This window comes from Neophocaena asiaeorientalis, unplaced genomic scaffold (assembly GCF_003031525.2).
Source record: "Neophocaena asiaeorientalis asiaeorientalis breed wild unplaced genomic scaffold, Neophocaena_asiaeorientalis_V1.1 scaffold119, whole genome shotgun sequence".
NCBI classification, from domain to species: Eukaryota; Metazoa; Chordata; class Mammalia; order Artiodactyla; family Phocoenidae; genus Neophocaena; species Neophocaena asiaeorientalis.
Window position 1 is genome coordinate 2999602 of NW_020175821.1, and position 22883 is coordinate 3022484.

The 22883-nt window shown below is 45.5% G+C and overlaps 1 protein-coding gene and 1 non-coding gene across 2 annotated transcripts; both read left to right on the forward strand.

Annotated features, from left to right (window-relative positions):
- Positions 1-171: 171 nt before the first annotated feature.
- Positions 172-22291, forward strand: RHOV (ras homolog family member V). Its single transcript, XM_024732502.1, has 5 exons — positions 172-284; positions 4331-4402; positions 19928-20473; positions 20666-20724; positions 20923-22291. Exons 3-5 carry the CDS (start codon positions 20266-20268, stop codon positions 21364-21366), a joined length of 711 nt encoding a protein of 236 aa, XP_024588270.1. The 5' UTR covers positions 172-284; positions 4331-4402; positions 19928-20265; the 3' UTR covers positions 21367-22291.
- TRNAA-UGC (transfer RNA alanine (anticodon UGC)) lies at positions 8873-8945 on the forward strand. The gene has a single exon. It is a non-coding gene; the product is annotated as a tRNA-Ala (tRNA).
- Positions 22292-22883: the final 592 nt, after the last annotated feature.

A 22883-nucleotide genomic window follows, 5' to 3' on the forward strand; every position in this document is an offset into this window, starting at 1 on the left:
GCAACAAAGACCCAGTGCTGCCAAAATTTTTTAAAAATAAAATAAATAACTTTTTAAAATAAATAAACAGCCCGTTGCCCTAGGTCCCCAAGAGAACCTCCCGTTCTTCAATCTAATCGCCATCGTAATCCTACCTTCACAAGGCACTGGCCTCTCTTCTCCCACATCCAGGGGCCCACCAGGTCCAGAAAGTGGCAGAGCTGGTGGCTTGGCCAGCAGGAAGCCGTGCTCGTGACGTGTACCCAGGAACATGGCCACAGCGCTGTGGGAGCACGCAGGAGTGGGTAAGAAATGCCTGAAAAGCCTGGCAGGAACGAGACAAGAGATGTTGGAGGCGGGTGGGGAATCCAGAGAGGCAGAACAGCGAGAGTTTGGGTGCAACTGCTGTTGGGTTTCTCTCTTCCACCGGCCTAGGCGACCCAGACGGAGTCTGTTCCCTTCTGGGGCCCATGGGCCTTGCTACCTTGCTAAAGTGAAGGCTCTAGGCCAGGGTCACCGGTGTCCTGGCTTTAACTGGTAGCCCGAGAGTAATGACTAAGCGCGCCTCCTGTATTCTCAAAAGCGTCCAGGTGTGCACCGTACATTGTGTGGTTATGCTTTTCTTGCCGAACTTTCCTGATAGGCGCAGAGGACTGGACCCTCACCAGCCCTCACCGAAGGCTCTCTGGGCCTGCAGTGGCCCCGGCCTGGTTCGTGGGCCAAAATAACTTCTCGCTGCTCCCGGGTCGGCTTCTCCTGCCCGAAACCTGCGGCCACGACGCGGCTGTACCGCCAGGGGCGCTGCGCGGCAGGCTAGGTCCCAAGAGGGAGGGTGCCCGAGCTGGGAGGTAGGGAGGTTTCCGCCTTGGAAAGAGTGATCCCAGCTTGGGAGCTGCTAGTTTGTAAGGCTCCACCCCAGATCACCTGCCGGCTGCATTTAGGGAAATACAGAAAGGTCCAGACAGAGGTCAAATAACCAGAAATACCTTTTCTGAGTAACCCACGATGTGCCAAGCACCACACTAAGTTCCTAATATTCATTGTTATTTCATCTTCACACTAATGCTGTGAAATAGGCACTGCTCTTTTCCCCACATTATGAAACCGGCAACTGAAATTCAACATGGTGGAGCAATTTGTCCAAGGTCATGTGGCCAGGAAGTGGGGAAGCCAGGAGGCAATATTCAAATCCAAGCAGATGCTGAAGGGTTCACCACCACACTCTCCAGGATGCCAGTACAAGCTGAGGGAAGGGGTATACAACTGGATTCTCAGGTCTGGACTGTGCAGAGAGAATGTCCCCCCTGCATGGAGTGGTTAGCATAGGAGGGGTGTCTCAGGGACACAGAATCCTTCCAGCCACCTCCTCACTGTCCCCAGAGTCTCCCTCTTGGTTCCACTGCTCTCTGGGATGTATGGGGTGGGGCCTAAGTGGGCCTTGCTTGCTACAGATTCAGTACATACTCTCTGTTGAGTTGATTACAGCAGTTTTCCCCCACATACTCATTCTTTAATGTTAGGCTGGACTTTGGAGTAAGAGTCAGAGACCAGCCTTCTTATTCCGGCCCAGTCACTCAGTAGCTGTGACACTGTGTGCATTTGATGCTCTTAGCTTTGGTCTCCTCATCTACAGAAATAGATATAATGATACCTAGTAGGTCTGTGTTGAAGAGTAAATGAGGTGATCTAGGTGAAAGTTCCTTGCGATAGCACAATCCAACGTAGAGCATGTGCTCAATAAACTCTAAATGTGGCTTTAATCTGACAGTGGACTCTCAAGTCCACCATCTCCATGAAGCCTCTCTGGACCACAACTTCTCCCTCATAACTGCTATGGCTTTCCTTGCATCGATCTCTACTGGCACCTAATTATGAAACATGGGCATTTTGCTTTTACATAACAGAAGCTGACTGAGGGGAATAACTCAGACATTCCTGAGCACCCAGAATACAGAGATGCCTTAGGGAACTCACAGCTAGAGATACAGATCCACCAGCTCTGACCCCTCAAAACCCATGTGGTAGTTGCAATGAGACAGGTAAGGGCTGACTGCTGGGCCAGGGAGGGAGAACACTGGTGTATGAAAGCTGATGAATTTGAGTTAAGACTTGAAGTGCGTGTATGATTTCCAAGGGTAAAAAAGGGAAAGCTTTAAGCAAGCCTCAAGAAAACCAAGAGCAGAAACCTGCAGATAGTGTGATGTTGCAGGTGGGTGTGGTGGGAGCTGGAGCACTGGGAGAAGGGCAGTGGGAGAAATGGGACCGGTTGTAGCTACATTGTGAAAGCTATTGAATGGCCATCAGAAGGTTTTGGCTGGGGATGAAACCATCTGATGTGAGTTCTGGAAAGATGGGTGGAGGCTTGGGTGGAGTCCACATCAGAGAGGATGAACTCTGAGGAGACATTTCTGGGGAAGGGTCACTGAGCTCAGTGTCAAGTTAAACACTGGGGGGAGGGAGGCCAGGGAGGAGGCCAGTGCAGGACTGCTCTTGAGACACCTGGCAGATGGTACAGTAACAACTTTGGGAGGATTGAGGCCCCTGCAGGCATTTACTCCAAGAGACCCAGCACCTGTAAGGCATTCACTGTTTATTAAACAACTGCATGAATGAGCTTTCTCATGCTTCAGTTTCTAATCTGTAAAAGGAGAAAAATCTACCTTGTAGCATTGTATTATAGGGTACTATGTAAGTCACTCTGCCTGCCTAAAGCTAGATAATGCTCAATACAAGTTAACTATAGTAGTAATTGTTGACTGAATGAAGACTGGGACTGAAAGAAATGATTTAATTGACTTAAGAGAGTAATTAGTTTGGTTTTTCTTTTCATTGAAAAACAGTCTACATTCTTTTTTTTCTTTTTTTTTTTTTTGGCCGTGCGGCATGTGGGATCTTAGTTCCCTGACCAGGGATTGAACCTGTGCCCCCGGAGTCCTAATCACTGGACCACCAGGGAATTCCCCCAAAATAGTCTACATTCTTTATTCTACTTCAGAGTATCTGAGACTGTTTCTGACTAGGAAGCCTTAGGCTGATAGTAGATCTGTTTTTATTATTATTATTATTATTGAAGTATAGTCAGTTTACAATGTTGTGTTAGTTTCAGGTGTACAACAAAGTGATTCAGTTATACATATTTTTTTCTCAGATTCTTTTCCCATGTATTGAGTAGAGTTCCCTGTGCTATATAGTAGGTCCTTGTTTATCTATTTAGTACATAGTAGTGTGTATATGTTAATCCCAAATTCCTAATTTTTCCCTCCCCCCTACATTTCCCCTTTGGTAACCATATATTTGTTTTCTATGCCTGTGAGTCTGTTTCTGTTTTGTAAGTAGGTTCATTTGTATCATTTTTTTAGATTCCACATATAACTGGTATCATATGATACTTGTCTTTCTCTGATTTACTTCAACTTAGTATGATAATCTCTATGTCCATCCATGTTGCTGCAAAGTAGTTCTTTTGTTTTTGTTTTTTTAAAAATTTATTTCTGGTTGCGTTGGGTCTTTGTTGCTATGTAGGGGCTTCCTCTAGTTGTGGCGAAAGGGGGCTACACTTGGTTGCGGTGCGTGGTCTTCTCATTGCAGTGGCTTCTCTTGTTGTGGAGCACGGGCTCTAGAGCTCAGCCTCAGTAGTTGTGGCACACAGGCTTAGTTGCTCCACGGCATGTGGGATCCTCCCGGACCAGGGCTCGAACCCGTGTCCCCTGCATCAGCAGGTGGATTCTTAACCACTGCGTCACCAGGGAAGCCCAGTAATTAGTTTTTTTAAAAGAGATTTTGTTGTTGTCGTTGTTGTTGAGACTTTCTTTTTTTAGAACGTTTTTACATTTATAGAAAAAGTGAGAAGATAATGGAGAGTTTCCATAAACTTCACATCATTTCCCTTATAAACATCTTCCATTAGTATGGTACATTTGTTAAAATTTGTGAACCAAAATTGATACATTATTTTTAACTAAAGTCCATACTTCATATTTCCTTAGTTTTTACTTAATATCTTCTTTCTGTTCCAGTATCCCATCCAGGATATGACCTTGTATTTAGTCATCATGTCTCCTTAGTCTACTCTTGACTGTGGCAGTTTTTCAGACTTTTCCTTGTTTTAGGTGACCTTGACAATTTTGAGGAAGGTAGGTAGGATGCTCTCTATTGGAATTTGTCTGATATCTTTTTTTCATGATTAGACTGGGGTTATGGGGTTTTTGAGAGGTAAAGTACCGTTATCATCACATCATATCAAGGGTACATATCATCAACATGACTTATCACTGTTGATGTTGACCTTGATCCCCTGACTGAGGTTTGTCAGGTTTCTCCAGTGTGAAGTTACTCTTCCCCTCCTTTCCAGACTGTACTCTTTGGAAGGAAGTTACTATGCACAGACGAGACTTAAGGAGTGGAGATTTATGCTCACTTGAGGGTAAAGTACAAATCATTTGGAATTCTTCTGTGTGGGAGATTTATGGATTTGTTTATAAATTTAATTTTTTATTTTAATCATATATATGATTAAATATATGTGTGTGTGTATATATATACAGAGAGAGAAAGAGAGCTGTAAGACTTATTAAGGAAACAGAGCAGTCCTTTGCCTCATACCCAGTTAAACTCCTCATCAGGTCTGTTCTTATCTCTCAGTGCTGATCTAAGGATATTGCCAAAATGCACCCCACCCCTCCAGACACCTGAGTATTTGGTTTTAGGTGTTTGCTCCCTCCAGACTGGCTTCTTCCCTGGTACCCCTCCCCTTGCCAGGATCAGGGCCCCTCCTGGGTGCTCCCTCAGCCCTCTGTGCTGATCACCCCACATTATGATCTCCCTGCATTACAACTGCCTAGTAACTCCTCTCTCTCTTTCTTTCTCTCTCCCTCTCTTCTCCCCTTCACCTCTCTCTCCTCTTCCTCCATCCCCTCCTTCCCCTCTCCCCTCTTCTTCCTCCCCCTCCCACTTTCTTCCCTTCCCTCCCCCTCCCTGGGCCAACTGTGTACAGTATAAGCTCGCTGAAGGCAGTGACAGGTGACTTGCAGACCTCCTCCTGCCACAGGGCTGGCACATTGTTGGCTTCTGCTAAAATATGCTGAAAGAAAGAAGGTCCTTGGCTCACTCAGAACACCTCTTTACAACCCTTTGTAAGAGGTAAATTTCTTCTTCCTGTTTGATTCCCTTCCAGATGTTTCCAAATCTACCTAAAATAGTCCCAGTTCTCAAAAAGCCTTCTCCCCTCCCTGTTACTGTCATTCCTTCTCTCACTGAGTGACAAAGCCCTGCCCAAGGCATGTATAGACTCAGCCTGCCCTCTTTCTTCCCACCACCTTCCAGGGTTGTGAAGACCCCAGAGAAGCCACTAGGTGAGAGGGGATAGGACACTTTTTTCACCTCTCTAGGTGGGAAATGAAGGCATCCTCAGGTCAGTGGTCCTAAACTGGGGTTCACAGGTCCTTAGGGGTATGGAAGGCATCCTCAGGTCAGCGGTCCTCACACTGGGGTTCACAGGTCCCAAGGAGAGCACACCAAATAGTTTTAAGGGAATAAGTGTCCAGAGTTTCCCTGGGCCAAAAGTGACCATCAGGAGACGGCCCCTGGGAGCAAGGTCTTATCCCCTTCCACCTCCCCTGCTCCTAACTCTTCAGAACAAAAGTGCACCACTCACCCACCAGGATGGTGAAATGGAAACCACTCCACCCCATGGTACATTGCTTCAGGGCATAAAAATCTTCCAGGAGCCCAGCAAAGAGACCACTGGAATTATTGTTGGTGTTCCCACAAAGAGAATAAAGACCAAGTGACAAGAAAACATCGAACGGTTTCTAATTCGCTAATTCGAATACGATTTGAGAACCTAATCAAACTTTAGTTAATTGAAAAAAAATTGCTAACAGGGACTTCCCTGGTGGTACAGTGGTTAAGAATCCGCCTGCCAATGCAGGGGACACGGGTTCGAGCCCTGGTCTGGGAAGATCCCACATGCCGCGGAGCAACTAAGCCCGTGTGCTACAACTGAGCCTGCGCTCTGGAGCCCGCGAGCCACAACTACTGAAGCCCGCGAGCCACAACTGCTGAAGCCAGCGCACCTAGAGTCGGTGCTCTGTAACAAGAGAAGCCACTGCAACAAGAAGCCCACGCACTGCAATGAAGAGTAGCGCCCGCTAGCCACAACTAGAGAAAGCCCCGCGCGCAGCAACGAACACCCAACACGGCCTAAATAAATAAAACATCATTAAAAATAATTGCTAATATTTTTGGCATATAATTTGGAAGGGAGTCAAATAATCAAGTAATATTGCTATACCAAACCTCCTTCCATTCCCGTCTAAAGATGTATGTGAACAAGGTTTCTCTGCACTTACATTAAACAAAACAAAACAAAAACGTAAGAGAATTGATGCTGAACTTTGTCGCATTCAAGCATTCTATCCATGAATGCATAAACTGATTGAAAACAAAACCAAAAGAGCCTGATGCATCTCATCAAAAAATGTATTTCTTGGGCTTCCCTGGTGGCGCAGTGGTTGAGAGTCTGCCTGCCGATGCAGGGGACGCAGGTTCGTGCCCCGGTCCGGGAAGATCCCACATGCCGCAGAGCGGCTAGGTCCGTGAGCCATGGCCGCTGAGCCTGCGCGTCTGGAGCCTGTGCTCCGCAACGGGAGAGGCCACAACAGTGAGAGGCCAGCATACCGCAAAAAAAAAAAAAAAAAAAAAAAAAGTATTTCTTGTATAATTTTACTTTTTATGTGTAACTATATCAAAATGTGTAATATATTTATGTTTTGATGAGTTGAATAATTATAATGATAATTTAATTCAAAAGAAAACAATGTTAAGACTTAGAGCCTCAAAGTCACCAGATATATAACATTATAACGTTAAAAAATGTATATACTAATTACACCCAATTAGGATAAGGTACCAATAAAACTTTCAGTCGTAACATATGTTACAGTAAGATTGGGAGCACTGAAAGAGAAAATAAATAACATAAACTTTCCAACTGTTAAAGGAGAGCTTGTTCACATTATTTTAAATGGATGTGTTAGAATATCAAACTCCTTTGGTATTTTAGATTCCAATGTGTATATGTAAAAGAATGAGGTCATAGTTTTATTTAAGCATTACTATTCACAGTACGCTACAAGTGGCGTTCTCTGCAGCTATGTGGTCTTAAGATGAAAAGTTTTAGTTGTCAGTACCTACAGTTTTATACACTTCTAGGAAGTCTGGGAGTCTTGGTGGGGTGCATGCTTTGGACCAGCACCACCTCTCCAGGAGCCCCTCCCAGGCTGGCCGTTGCCCTCGCCACCACCCTCCCGGGCTGTTTCTCCAGACCCCCTTCTTCTCAGGATATGGAAGCTAACTCAGCCAGATGCTGCTGAACAAGTCACCTGGCCCCTCTGAACTCCTTGTATTTCCTCAACTGTAACTGGTGAGGGTAGAACTAGACCATCTCTAACAGTCTGTAGTTCTCTGAAAGCCAAACCCTTCTCACAGTCCATTTAGAGACACTTGGGGACAGCACCCAGGGAATAATGGTTTTCAGGGCACTGCCTCCAAGCCAGTTTCTATGCTCCTTATCTATCCCTTAGTCTAGGATACATTTCAAAAGATGCCTCAGCCAGGAAGCCTTCTCTGATTATGTGAAACCCAATAAAATCTAACAACCAGCCCTCATCCTGTCTCCAACCTTTTAGATCATAAGACCTGACACTGTAAGTACTTGGGAAGTGCCTGCTGAGTTAATGCATGACTTGACACGTTAATGTGCATTTACATCATGCCATCACACTGCATATGTCTGAATAAAACTTGCCTCTGTACTCATCCACGTGGCCTCTTGCAGAAACTGTTTTCAAACTTTTAAAAGTAATGAGATTTTTACATTAAGAACAAGAGTAACAACACAACAACAACAGTAAAATCCAAACTGTTCAAAAAGACCACTAATATGTAGTGTTGTGAGGCTGTGAAGCAACTGGAGCCCATTGCTGGTGGGAATATAAAATGGTGTGATGACTCACAGCCACTTAACATGCACTGACTTTATGACCCAGCAGTTCCATACGTGGGTATTTACCTGAGAGAAAGAAAACATAGTCCACACGAAGATTTGGACACGAATGTCTATAGCAGCTTTATTCATAATAGCCCCAAACTGGAAACAACTCAAATGTCTATCAATAAGAGGGACTTCGTGGTGGCACAGTGGTTAAGAATCCACCTGCCAATGCAGGGGACATGGGTTTGATCCCTGATCCGGGAAGATCCCACATGTCGCAGAGCAACTAAGCCCGTGCGCCACAACTACTGAAGCCCTCGTGCCTAGAACCCATGTCCTGCAACAAGAAAAGCCACTGCAATGAGAAGCCTGCGCACAGCAATGAAGACCCAACGCAGCCAAAAATAAATAAATAAAATAAATTTATTTTTAAAATGTCTATCAATAAGAGAATAAACAAATAGTGGTACATCCATACAATGGAATACTATTCAGCAATTAAAAAAAGAACAAACTAGCCTTACATACAAAAGCATGAATGAAACTCAAAAACGGGCTGAGTGTAAGAAGTGAGACATAGGAGAGTACACAGAGCACGTTTCTGTTTATTTGAAATTCTAAAACGCAAAAACTAAACCTTAGCGACAGAAAGCTGATCAGTGTTTGCCTAGGACCTGGCATGGGGGTGGAGGATTGACTAGAAAGGAGCAAGAAGGAACTTTTTAGGGGAGATGGAAATGTTTTGTATATTGATTGTGGTGGTGTTGATTATGTAGGTGGATACATTGGTCAAAACTCATTAAATTATACACTTAAAATGGGTGCATTTTAGATGTAAATGATATCTCAATAGAGTTGATTGCGATATCAAATTTTAAAAAGATCTCTGCCCACGGGACTTCCCTGGTGGTCCAGTGGGTAAGACTCTGCGTTTGCAATGCAGGGGTCCTGGGTTCGATCCCTGGCTAGGGAGCTAGATCCCACATGCATGCTACACCTAAGAGAGTCTGCATGCCGCAACTAAGAGGAATTCCACATGCCCCAACTAAGAGTCCACACACCGCAACTAAAGATCCCGCATGCCACAACTAAGACCTGGTGTAACCAAGATAGACAGAAAAATAAATAAATAAATATTTTTTTTTAAATAAAAATTAAAAAAGTCAAAAGATCTCTGCCCAAATGTCAGAATGGATATTAGAGTTTATAAGACAAAAGATAATAAAACAATAGATAGCATGCTTTGTAGCCCATAATTATTCTTTTTTTTTTTTTGTATTTTTAAAAATTGAAGTATAGTTGGTTTACAATATTGGGTTAGTTTCAGGTGTACAGCAAAGTGATTCAGTTATATATATTTTTTCTTCAGATTATTTTCCATTATAGGTTATTATAAGATATTGAATATATTTCCCTGTGCTATACAGTAAACCCTTGTTGCTTATCTATTTTATGTGTAGTAGTTCGTATCTGCTAATCCCATACTCATAATTTATCCTTGCCCCCCTTCCTTTTTGATAACTGTAAGTTTGTTTTCTGTGTCCATAAATCTGTTTCTGTTTTGTATATAGATTCATTTGTACTATTTTTTAGATTCTACATATAAGTGATTTCATAATAATATTTGTCTTTGTCTGACTTACTTCACCAAGTATAATATTCTCTAGGTCCATCCATTTGCTGCTGCAAATGGCAATATTTCATTCTTTTTTATGACTGAGTAATATTCCATTGTGTGTGTGCGCGCGTGCGTGTGTGTGTATACATATATCATGTCTTCCTAAACCATGTCCATTGATGGTGTAGCCCATGACTCTTATTTTTTTCAAGATTTATTTATTTAGGCTGCACTGGGTCTTAGTTGTGGCACACTTGATCTTCGTCTCGGCATGTGAACTCTTAGTTGTGGCATGCATGCAGGATCTAGTTCCCCGACCAGGGATCAAACCTGAGCCCCCTGGGAGCACAGAGTCTTACCCGCTGGACCACCAGGGAAGTCCCCATAGCCCACCATTCTTAAGGGGAGGACTGAAACGGGGGTGATGGTGGGGCGACAGACGGGGTTCTGCGATCCTGGCTCAGTCTTAGCCGTGAGGCCTTGGGCAAGTCACTTAACTTCAATGGAGACTCAGTTTCCTCACCTATAAAGATAATAACAATACCAGTGTATTAGAATGATGACTTTTTGTGTTCCCTGTCTGGGTCACAGAAGAAGAAATTCCGAATCTACCTTATCTGACAAATTTGTATTGTTCAGTCTCAGGTGGAGCCATGACTTCATCTGAAAAAACTTGCCCTGTCCCAGAGGAAGATAATTATAACACTAGTGCACCCTTGCAGAGCATTCTCTCTGTACCGGCACTATGCTGAGCATTCTCCATAATTCATTTAATCCTCACAGCATTCTATGAAGCAGGTACTATTTTAATCAATCTCATTTTACAGACAAGGAAACTGGAGCCCAGAAAAGACAACAGTTATTAAGGGACACAACCCAGATACCAACCCAGATGCTTTGGCCCAGAGCCCACGCTCTTAGCCATCAAGCTATCTTGTCTCTTGTTAACAAAAGCATAATTTGCAATAAAGGCAGGGAAAGGAAGTTGATTGAGAAATACTAGCTTTATACAAACTTAAATGTGAACAAAACCCAGTACCTTTCTATCAGCACTTTTACAAAAAATAGTGAAAGGTGATTTCATGGTGGTTTGGAAAATCCTGCTCTGTTTCTAGTTTCAATTGCTGTGGTCTTTCTGAAGAGCAGGCTGGACCTACTAACAGGAGGAAAAAGAGATCTAGTTAGGGAGACCAGCCTTCCTGGGTTTAGCACTGAAAGTTCTGTGTCCCAGGATACCCCCTAGTCCTGGTCACCCTAGGCTAGCTGTTCCCCAGTGAAATAACCCTGAAGGAAAAGAAAAGCTGTGATGTGACCTGGATTGGGCTCCTGCCTCCCTCTCCAGCTCATTTCTCACCACTCTCTTCCTTGGCCAGGCTGAGATAGTTTTAGTTCCAAAATGGACAAGACTCTTTCCCTTCTGGGCGTGATTCCTGCTGTTTCTTCAGGCTGTTTCCAAGCCCTCTTTGCTTGGTTCACACTCACTCCAAACCCAACCAGACTGATGAAGTTCAGCAGGTACACACCGATGTGGCCACACCAGTTGTTAAAATATCCACTTCCAGGACTTCCGTGGTGGTCCAGTGGTTAAGAATCTGCCTTCCAATGCAGGGGACGCAGGTTCGATCCCTGGTCGGGGAACAAAGATCCCACATGCATGTCGCAGCTAAGTTCACGTGCTCTAGAGCCCATGTGCCGCAACGATGTGGCCAAAAAAAAAAAAAAAATCCACTTCCCTGAGTGTACCCCTCCCCATCACTCTTCCCCAGGAGCCAGCCACTAAAGGGTTAATATCAGGCACACTAAAGATCTTCTAAAAAGCTGCTCTAGCGCAAGGACTAGCATCTCTCTGCAGCCATACCAGTTGTTAAACAATGTAAATATCATCCCTGATTAAAACTATGTAAAATGTGAATTTATATAAGCAATGCCAAGAAGAGAATTTGGATGTCATTATTAATTGAATGCTTGTTTATTGGGTCCTCTTTTTGTAAAGTTGCTAATGTTCATAATGATCATCCTCATCATCAGAGGAAAACACACACTCTAGCGTTAACCCCAGGGAGCTGAGTGGACCTCGGTGGTCTCAGGCCCCAACTTCTATTCAAGAGGAGGCTTTGGGCCAGTGGAGCCAGTCTTTGAGGAGAAGTAACTGAGGATTTGGCTGAACCCAGGGCTTGGCCATTTGGACAAGTGCTTGTGACATCAGGGAAGGTGGGGCTGCCTGCTTATCAGTCTCTTTATCATTTGGCAAATCATGCCTCCCCATTCATTTATTCATTCCACAAAGAGTTAATAAGCTCCTCCTAAGTGGGATGCCACTGGACTGGGGCAGTAAGAGCCAGAAGTTGTATGAGACCCTCCCTGTTCCCAGCTGCTTGAAGTATATGATATGCACACAGGAAACACATAACGTTCTCAAAGTGAGAGAAACAGACAATGAGTTTAGAGAAGGGAGGTTAATGTAGGGTAGAGCGAGGTGGGGAAAGAGGTGAGGCCTGTTTTGTTCATCCACGTGCACTCAGCACTTTCCACAGTGACTGCCCCACAGTGGGTTCGAAAAGAACCTCATGGAATGAAGGAATGAATGAGAACAAACTATTCATAATTCTGCCATTCAGAGGTAGTCATTGACATGTTGGTGCATTTCCTCTTTTTTTCTAAATATACGACAAATATATTTTTTAATTTCAGTAACTTTGTAAAATTTATTTATTTTTGGCTGCTTTGGGTCTTCATTGCTGTGCGTGGGCTTTCTCTAGTTGTGGTGAGCAGGGACTACTCTTCGTTGCAGTGCACGGGCTTCCCATTGCCGTGGCTTCTCTTGTTGCAGAGCATGGGCTCTAGGTGCACGGGCTTCAGTAGTTGTGGCTCATGGGGTCTAGAGCGCAGGCTCAGTAGTTGTGGCACACGGGCTTAGTGGCTCCTCGGCATGTTGAATCTTCCCGGGCCAGGGATTGAACCCGTGTCCCCTGCATCGGCAGGTGGATTCTTAACCACTGCACCACCAGGAAAGCCCAGTAACTTTTTTTTAGTGTAAAATAACATGTTCATTGTAGAAAAAGGAGAGAAAATGATGATAAAGCAACATAATATTAATTGCTAACGTGTTTAGTGTTCATTATATATCAGGCTTCCCACCCAATGGCGATAAATCTCCATATTTTGGTCTATGTCCTTCATATAGGACTCTCTTTTATTCTAACTGTACACTTTAAAAAAAAAAATACCTGGGCTCAAACTGTTTATATAATTCTGTATCATTTAACTTTTTTTTTTTTTTTTTTGCGGTACACGGACCTCTCAGTGTTGTGGCCTCTCCCGTTGCGGAGCGCAGGCTCAGCGGCCATGGCTCACGGGCCTAGCCGCTGCTCCGCGGCATGTGGGATCTTCCCAGACCGGGGCACGAACCCGTGTCCCCTGCATCGGCAGGCGGACTCTCAACCACTGCACCACCAGGGAAGCCCTAACACTATTTTTAACATTTTCCTACATCATTGGAAGTTCTCTCAAGGATTATTTCAGTGGCTATTTATCCCATCCTGGGGGTATACTGTAATTAGAGGCTGTGGGATGCCAGCAGGGACTTGTACAGTCTATCCAATGGCAAACAGGGATTCACTATAGGTTTTTTAGTGGGAGGGTGACAGAATAAACTTGTCTTAGGAAGACTGAGCGCACTAGAAATGAGCAGAACAAAGCCAGGGAGGCAGGCAGGAGGTGATTCTTTGGGCAAGGGATGCTAAAAGGAAGAGGGGCGTCAAGTACTTCACGAAAAGGACTGAGGACGGGGGAGGATGGAGAGGAGGGAGTCCAAGTGCATCGGAAGGTTTGGAGAGTATTCGGCTCCAACTCCTTCCAATTCATTAGCTTGAGAGAATTGTGCTACGTGATCAGAAATAAGGAAGTTAGAAGGGGAACTCTGTTAATGAAAGGAGAGGGGAGTTCTTTTACGTGAACGTTTTTAGCTGGCAACTCCTGAAGGCAGTTAAAAAAAAGAAAAGAAAAAGAAAAAAATACTGGGCAGGAAAGAGTTGTCTGAGGGGGGCAGTAGCAGTTGGGATCAGGTAGATGGAGACCGGGTGGAGAGAAAGACAGGGAGAAGCAAAGGCTAAGCAAGGCTGGATGCGGGACAGTGGGCAGGGCAGGGCCGACGCTCCAGAGGCAGCCTGATCCTAGAGACAGATGGCATGGAGGGGCTGGAGGGCTGACTAGCAAGATCCTGTTCCCCTGGCACCAGGAGGCTGACTCAGCCCAGGCCGCTGACTTTGCCGCCAGCTCTCTCCCAGGACACAAGTACACCGAGTAGAGAAAAATCCAATTAATTAACTGGAAAGCCTGGTGAGTGTGCAGCCTAATTATTGTATTATCATCAGTATGTTGGTAAATAAGTAGTGTTCTTCCCAGGTTTATTGAAGTACGATGGACAAAGAAATTAAGTGTTAGATATAAAATTCTTTTTCTTGCATCCGCTGTTTTTTTGTTTGTTTTGTTTTTGTTTTTGTTTTTCGGTACGCGGGCCTCTCACTGTTGTGGCCTACTCCCATTGTGGAGCACAGGCTCTGGACGCCCAGGCTCAGCGGCCATGGCTCACGGGCCCAGCCGCTCCGTGGCATGTGGGATCTTCCCAGACCAGGGCACAAACCCGTGTCCCCTGCTTCAGCAGGCGGATTCTCAACCACTGCGCCACCAGGGAAGCCCAAAATTCTTTTTCTTGCATCCGCTTTTTATTTCAAAGCTTTCTGACCTGCCCATTGAGTCTCTGGGCTCCTTCTGAGTAGCAAGCCTGATTCGGAGGCTTTGGAGTTTAGTATGCAGAAGAAATAGAAAAAGACTACATGAGGTGCATTTCACTCACAAAGAGCCTGTGCACTGAACTTTTTGAGTAAACTCTTTCTTTTTTGTTAATCCCTTTTTCAGCAATAGGAAAATCGCGGTGGTGGGGTACGGGTAGATTTCTTTTGGTTTATTCTTACTGAGTTGAGGTTTTGCTGTAGGTATTCCAATGTATGCAGTAATTTTAAATAAGATATGGGCTTAACAGAAATGCCTAAGAATTTGACCATACCTGAGTGTGAACCTGTGGATTGCTGGTTCTGGGACTGTCTGCCACTTACTAGCTTCTTTGATCTTGAGGCTAGTCCCCTAACTTCTCTGGGCCCCTGTATACTCCCCCTAACACCCCTCACAGACCCCAGCAATTGCACTTGGGTATCATGTGAGATAGGGCAAACTAAAGCACTTCTACAAGTCTAAAGCTCCATACACCTTGTGTTGGACACTTTGGAAACAAAATGTTATGACTGCCGTGATTCAATGTCAGGGCCACGTTTTAGTTTTGTTTTGTTTTTCTGCTAATTAAAACTATTTTATTAATCTTACACTCTCCCTAAGCTAGCTAATTTTTTTTAACTTAGGGCTTAGGTTTTTGGGGTTTTTTTGATATAGTTGACATACAATATTACATCAGTTTTAGATGTACTACATAGTGATTTGACATTTGCATATGTTATGAAATGATCACCATAAGTCTAGTAACCATCTGTTGCCACACAGTTATTCCAATATTATTGACCATATTCCTTTTACATCCTCGTGGCTTATTTATTTTATAACTGGAGGTTTGTACCTCTTAATCCCCTCAGTATTTCACTCCCTGCCACCCTCCTCCCTTCTGGCATCTACCTGTTTGTTCTCTGTAATTACGACTCTTCTTTTTATTTTATTGTTGTTATTTTTAAAAATATTTATGTATGTATTTATTTATTTGGCTGCACTGGGTCTTAGCTGCGGCATGTGGGATCTAGTTCCCTGACTAGGGATCGAACCCGGGCCCCCTGCATTGGGAGTGTGGAGTCTTAGCCACTGGACTACCAGGGAAGTCCCTATTTCGTTTTGTTTTGTTTTTTAGATTCTACATATAAGTGAGGTCATACGGCATTTGTCTTTCTCTGTCTGACTTATTTCACTTAGCATAATACCCTGTAGATCCATCCATGTTGTGACAAATGGCAGGGTTTCATTTTTTATGGCTGAGTAATATTCCTTTGTACATATATACCATATCTTTATCCATTCATCTATCATGGACACTTAGGTGGTTTCCATATCTTGGCTACTGTAAATAATGCTGCAATGAACATTGGAGTGCATATATCTTTTCGAATTATTGTTTTTGTTTTCTTCAGGTAAATACCCAGAAGTGAAATTGCTGGATCATATGGTAGTTCTATTTTTAATTTTGGGGGGAACCTCCATACTGTTTTCCATAGTGGCTGCATCAATTTACAGTCCAACTGATAATTCACAAGTGTTCCCTTTTCTCCACATTCTCACCAACATTTGTTATTTGTTGTCTTTTGATGATAGCCATTCTGACAATTGTGCTTTTAATTTGTATCTCTCTTATGATGAGTGATGTTGAGCATCTTTTCTTGTGCCTGTTGGCCGTCCATGTGTCTTCTTCAGAAAAATGTCTATTCAGGTCCTCTGCCCATTTTTTAGTCGGGTTGTTTTGTTTTGGTTTTTTTCTTCGTTGAATTTTATGAGTTCTTTGTATATTTTGGATATTAACCCCTTATTGAATATATTGTTTGCAAATATCTTCTCCCATTCAATAGGCTGTCTTTGTTTTGTTGATAGTTTCTTGCGATGTGCAAAAGCTTTTTAGTTCGATGTAGTCCCATTTGCTTATTTTTGCTTTTGTTTCCCTTTCCAGGAGACAGATCCAAAAAAATATTACTAAGACCTATGTCAAAGAGCATACTGCCCATGTTTTCTTCTAGGAGTTTTATGGTTTTAGGTCTTATATTTAAGTCTTAATCCATTGTGAGTTTATTTTGTATATGGTGTGAGAAAGTAGTCCAGTTTGATTCTTTTGCATGTAGCTGTCCAGTGTTCCCAGCAGCATTTTTGAAAAGCTTGTCTTTTCCCCATTTTATATTCTTGCCTCCTTTGTTGTAGATTGATTGTACAAGCAAGGGTTTATTTCTGGGCTCTATATACTCTTCCATTGATCTATGTGTCTGTTTTTGTTCCAGTACCATACTTTTCTTTATTAGTTTTTTTTTTAATTTTTAAAATTTATTTATCATTTATTTTTGGCTGCGTTGGGTCTTTGTTGCTGCGTGCGGGCTTTCTCTAGTTGCGGCAAGTGGGGCTACTCTGTTGCGGTGCGCGTGCTTCTCATTGCAGTGGCTTCTCTTGTTGCGGACCACAGGCTCCAGGCACGCAGGCCTCAGTAGTTGTGGCACAGGGTCTCAGTAGTTGTGGCTCACAGGCTCCAGAGCGCAGGCTTAGTTGTTGTGGCGCACAGGCTTAGTTGCTCTACAGCATGTGGGATCTTCCTGGACCAGGGCTCGAACCCGTGTCTCCTGCATTGGCAGGTGGATTCTTAACCACTGCACCACCAGGGAAGCTCAGTTTTTTTGTTTTTTAATACACTTTATTTTGGAACAGTTTAGATTTACAGAAAAATTGAGAAGATAGCACAGGGTTTCCGTGTATCTCACACCCAGTTTCCCCCATTATAAATATCTTACATTGTATGGTATACATTTGTCACAATTAATGAACCAGCATTGGTATATTATTATTCACTAAAGTTCATATTTTATTCAGAATTCCTTGGTTTTTACCTAATGTCCTCTTTTTCTCCCAGGATCCCACATTACATTTAATTGTCATGTCTCCTTAGGCTCCTCTTGGCTGTGGCAGTTTTTCATACTTACCTTGTTTTTGATGATCTTGACAGTTTTCAGGAGTACTGGGCCAGCATTTTGTAGAATGTCTCTCAGTTGGAACTTTTCCGATGTTTTTCTCATGATTAGGCTGGAGTTCTTCAGAGGTAAAATGTCATTCTCATCACATCACATCAAGGGTGCATACTAGCAACTTGCCTTATCAGTGTTGATCTTAATCTTGATCACCTGCTTGAGGGAGTGTTTGTCAGGATTCTCCACTGTAAAGTTATTTATCTCCCCACCCTTTTCAGACTGTCCTCTTTGCAAGGAAATCACTATACACAGCCCACAAGATTGCTGGTTTACACTCCTCCTTGAGGGTGGAGTATATACATACATTATTTGGAATTCTTCACAGGAGATTTGGCTATTATCCCCCATTTATTTATGTATTCAATCATTTATATCAGAATAGACTAGCAGCTATTTATTTTATACTTTGGGTTATAATCCAATACTGGTTTATTTTGTCGCTCCAATTGTCCCAGATTTGGCCTTTGGAAGCTCTTTCAGTTGGCCCCTGTGTCCTCTAACTTATCTCCACCTTCCTGTTGTTTTGTTTGTTTGTTTAGCACTTCCTTACTTTCTGTGCTACAAAATGTTCCCAGGCTCATCTTGTATATTTCCTAGTCCAATCCTAAAATCAATCATTTCTCCAAGGAGAAAGTCAAGGCGACGTTTTAGTCTTAGCAAATGTGTATCTGACTGGAAGTTGGGACAGACAATCCGTCAGGTGGGCAGGAATAAGACTCAAGCCACCCTCGGGAGGGGACTCTCCCAGCAGCAACAGCCAGAATTACAAGCCCTTAGCTGAGAAATAGATGACTCACCAGCTCCCCAGGTTGTCTCCTCCCTCCCCCTCTTGCTGACAAGACTGTCCCTAAACCAGCTCCGACAGAACGACCTAGGTTCGAAAGTGTCCCCACCCAAGGGGCCAGTGAAGAATGGCCTGTTGCAGGCCAAGTTAGGGCTTTAACCATAGCCAGCTGATACCTCCCCCCATTTGTGTATTTGTGTATTATTTATACCCCTTCTACCTGCAGAAAGAATTAAACAGGATTACCTTCAATAATAAATACAATAAAACTATTAAAGCTTGGGTAATAAGCTACAATAAAACTATTAAAGCTTGGGTAAAAGGACAAGAGTGCTGTGAAGAAGAGCGTGTGTGTGTGTGTGTTGGGTGTGTATGTGTGTGTGTTAATTTTGTCCCAGACACCTGGGCTGAGGCAACTTCCCCAGGTTCCCTGAATAACAGATTGCTAGCACCAGAAGGACCTTAAGAAATAAATATGCTTCACCTGGCATTGTATAGCTGAGATGGAGCAAGTGATTTCTCAGGAATCACACAGCTAATGAGCTGAAGAAGTAGGAATACTGGGGCACATCTCTTGATGTCTAGGTCTTTCAAATTCCCATTCTTGCCTCCCTTTCCAGGAGAGCAAAAAGAATAGCTTTTAGACCTCCTGGGTTATACAATGGCAAGACAACACTTTGAGGCTTCTTTCACTTGCCAGATGAATAAACTTATGTGGATGTGTCTGAGAAGTCACTGGGGGCTATAGTTAGGGGTTATTAGCATCCCCAGACACTCGGACATAGGAAATGCAGGATGTAGACATTGGGATGCAGAAGTGGATACTGGGGATCCTACCATTTCCCCACAGTCAAGCTTTAAATGGTTAAATCAGCAATGTTCTAGTTGTCCTCAACTTTTGACCAACAGTGGGGGAAAAAAAAGAAAAATAAATAAAAACCAGGGGTCCTGAGACTTTTTTCAAGAGATTTAGAGATTTTGACTTAGGGATTTTTATACTACCAACTGTTTAAGAAATTGGATTATCTCTTTTCTTTAATATCTGCCTCCCAACAGTCTCCCTTCAACAACTCATGAATGCGGTGTTTTCAATGATCTTTGTGTAGGCTGAGATCTTTGTATGGGCTTGGAATTCAGAGAAAGGATTCTGGGCCTGGTGTCACTTGGTGTGGCTGCAATAAAGAGATGAAATCAGCATCAGGCTATTTTTCACTTGCTCTCTTGGTGACCTTCTTAGGCTACCTGGGATATCTTGTCTCTGTCTGTAAACTCCTTCTAAGGCAAGGACAGTGCGCGGCCCAGAACAGCATCAGCAAATAGTTAATTACTATGTGCTTTTGATGATGATGATGATGATGATGAAGATAATATTAGGACCTTTGGGGATTTAGAAAATATTCAATTGGAGGACTGTCCTTGAAGATCCTCCCCAGCTAGCTTCTCCAGCACCCTGAGTTCCTTTAGAGGAGCAGAGTGAAGGTGTTTAAAGCCTGCCTTCAGGCTGAGTCTAGAGGACGCTCTTCGGTGGAAGGGGGTCGTTACATTCCTGCCTGCTGAGTTCACGCCTGAGTGTATCTTCGGCCTCTTCATGATCTCTATATTTTAAAAAAATAATTCATTAATTAGTAAACTTATTACCCAGACTTTTTTATACTCGTACAAACATGTCTAGTTTTTTGTTTTAATTTGAACAGAGGTTTAATTTGAACATGCAGCATTATGTGTTCTGCAATTTGCTTCTTCCTCCTAACAATAAATCCTGGATATCTTTCTCTGCCAAGATACCTAGATCTGCCTCATTTGGGCGAGTCTTTGTCCTCGTACCTGTGTGATTCTCCGAGCGTCATTTTTTGGCCTGCCTCTCTTTCTCGGGGTGTGAGAGATTGCCTGACCTCTTGCGGTACGCTGCAGAGGGAGGTCCTAGAGGAGGCCTGGAGGGTGGGCGGGGCCCGAGGCCGCATGAGATATGCAGATGAGGTAGGCGGGGCCCCCCATATACCCGCGGTTAGCTGCTGGCGGTTGAGCCGGGTCTCGGCAGATTCAGTCAGAGGCAACCTCGAAGGACCTTGCTTCACCGAGCACAGCGGAGCCTGGTACCCGGCTGTCCCGGGAGCGGGCCATGCCCCCGCGGGAGCTAAGCGAGGCCGAGTCGTCCCCGCTCCGGGCCCCGACCCCTCCGTCGCGGCGGGGCAGCGCGTCCCCAGAGCTGGGCATCAAGTGCGTGCTTGTGGGCGACGGCGCCGTGGGCAAGAGCAGCCTCATCGTCAGCTATACCTGCAATGGGTACCCCGCGCGCTACCGGCCCACAGCGCTGGACACCTTCTCCGGTAATTTCAACGGCCCCGGCGGCCGCGTGGCAGGGGCTGGGGTTGTGCACCGGGGCTGGGGCTGGCGCTGAGGCGCGAGTGCACTGAAACCGCCGGGGAGGCTGACGGGAGCAGGCCCCGAGGTGGCGCTGGTGAGGCCTGGTGGGATCCTGGACGCTGTAACTCAGACTTTCCCCTGCTCCTCCTCTGCAGTGCAAGTCCTGGTTGACGGAGCCCCGGTGCGCATTGAGCTCTGGGACACAGCGGGACAGGTGAGAGGAGTAGGGAGCGGCCTCTGCTGGTCTGGGGTGAGGTGGGCTGGAAGCTGGGAGGACCCCTGATCCATCAGGAATGGAGAAGGCCTTGGGCCCTTAGTTACGAGTCTCAGTCTCCAACCTCAGGTGACAAGCGGATTCCCGCGTCCAGGGGCAGGGAATAAGCCTACTAATGGCCTGGCCTTTCCATCCCAGGAAGACTTTGATCGCCTTCGCTCCCTCTGCTACCCGGATACGGATGTCTTCCTGGTCTGCTTCAGCGTGGTGCAGCCCAGCTCCTTCCAAAACATCACAGAGAAATGGCTGCCAGAGATCCGCACTCACAACCCCCAGGCGCCCGTGCTGCTGGTGGGCACGCAGGCCGACCTGAGGGACGATGTCAATGTACTGATTCAGCTGGACCAGGGAGGCCGGAAAGGCCCCGTGCCTCAACCCCAGGCTCAGGGTCTGGCCGAGAAGATCCGGGCCTGCTGCTACCTGGAATGCTCTGCCTTGACACAGAAGAACTTGAAGGAGGTGTTTGACTTGGCCATTCTCAGTGCCATTGAGCACAAAGCCCGGCTGGAGAAGAAACTGAATGCCAAAGGTGTGCGCACCCTCTCCCGCTGCCGCTGGAAGAAGTTCTTCTGCTTTGTTTGAAGAGCTGTGGCAGCAAAATGATCAGTAGGCCAATGGCCACAGACTTCTAGAACCTGGGGCATGGGACCTTTGAGGGACCTGCTGGCAGGGCCACGTCACCCCCGTGGGACTCAGTTCCCATATGAACACTGTGGCAACACAGCCTCCAACTGCCCACTCTTATGTGCCAGGGTGAGCCTAGGGCCTGGAGGAGGGAAGCCTCTGACTTGGATTTCTGTGGATTTCTCTGACTTGGATTTCTCAAGTACAGAGAAATAAATCCCAGTACTTTGATTTTCATGGGATGATCCTAACAGTGTCAGCTCCCTCCAAGCAGTTTGGGATCCAATACCCAGTCTCTTCTCATGGGCCCTTAGGTCAATCTGACTGAATTAGGACCACTCCTGGTGGTCCCCACCTGCTCCTTGGCACAGGGATGAGGAAGAGCCTGGGGAACAGCTGGGCATCTAGGAGGGCTGGAAGGCATCCGGCCCTGAACTGGAGAGAAGTTTAGGATGGATTGGGTAAGACGGACGTCAGTGAGAGATTGAGAGGGGTCCGAAAGTAAAGGCTTGGAGCCTTGGGACTGGAGGCAGGCTGGGGAGGAGGAGGCAGATGAGAGGGCTAGGCTTGGAAGGAAGAAGAGAAAGAAGGAGAGCAGAGAAGTGGGGCAGCTGAGGAGCAAGGCTGCCACCTGGGCTGTCCTCAACCCCCAAGGCCAGGGAGGGTAGGGCTGGTCCCTGGGAAGAGCTGGGTCTCAGTGCTCCCTAGGCACTGCCCAAACTGGCTAGGCCAGGAGTGGGGCAGGAAGTGAGAGGCAAGGCCCAGCAAGAGGAGGGGGAGGAGCTGCAAATTGGAGCCTGAAGAAAGAAGGGGCTTTCTCCAAGGTCACAACCTAGAAGATAAGGCAGTGCAGAGTCTGCAAATAAAGCCTTAAGTTTCTGAAGCTGCTGTCTTGTGTCATTTCCTGCAGGAGTCAGCACACTGGTCCCTTGAGGCCCAACAGTTTGGATGGAGGCAGGTTGAGTACCAAAGGAATGAGGCTAGATCGAAAGGGGCGGGCTGGACTAGATGGGACAGTGTGATGGGAACTGGACTGGGGGGGTGGGTTGGGGGCTCCCCGCTTGGGGCTTAGCTGGTTCCCAGGAAAGCTAGCGTGGGAAGCAGCCTGGAAACGGGTTTCCCCAGGTGTCAGCGCCAGAGCTGCTTTCCCATGACCTCACCAGGCGGGTGGTGCCCCTCCCCTCTCCTCCTCCTTTCTAGAGCACAGTGTTCAGCGCTGGGCTCTGGGGCAATCCTGAGCCTTCTAACCTTCCTGCTCTGATCCTTCCAACAGTCCACAGGGCCCAGGGTCTCAGGTTGGAGTGGCCCTCTGGTTCAGACCCTGAGCATGAAAGGACCCCCATATACAGCTTAAACCTCAACCACTGGCCAAACTTCTTGGACTTGAGTTGGTTGGACCCAGTCTTCAGCCTTAGCACTCAAAGTCCACATAAGGATCCAGTGAAGGTCTGGATGCCAGTTGTCAGCAACTTAAA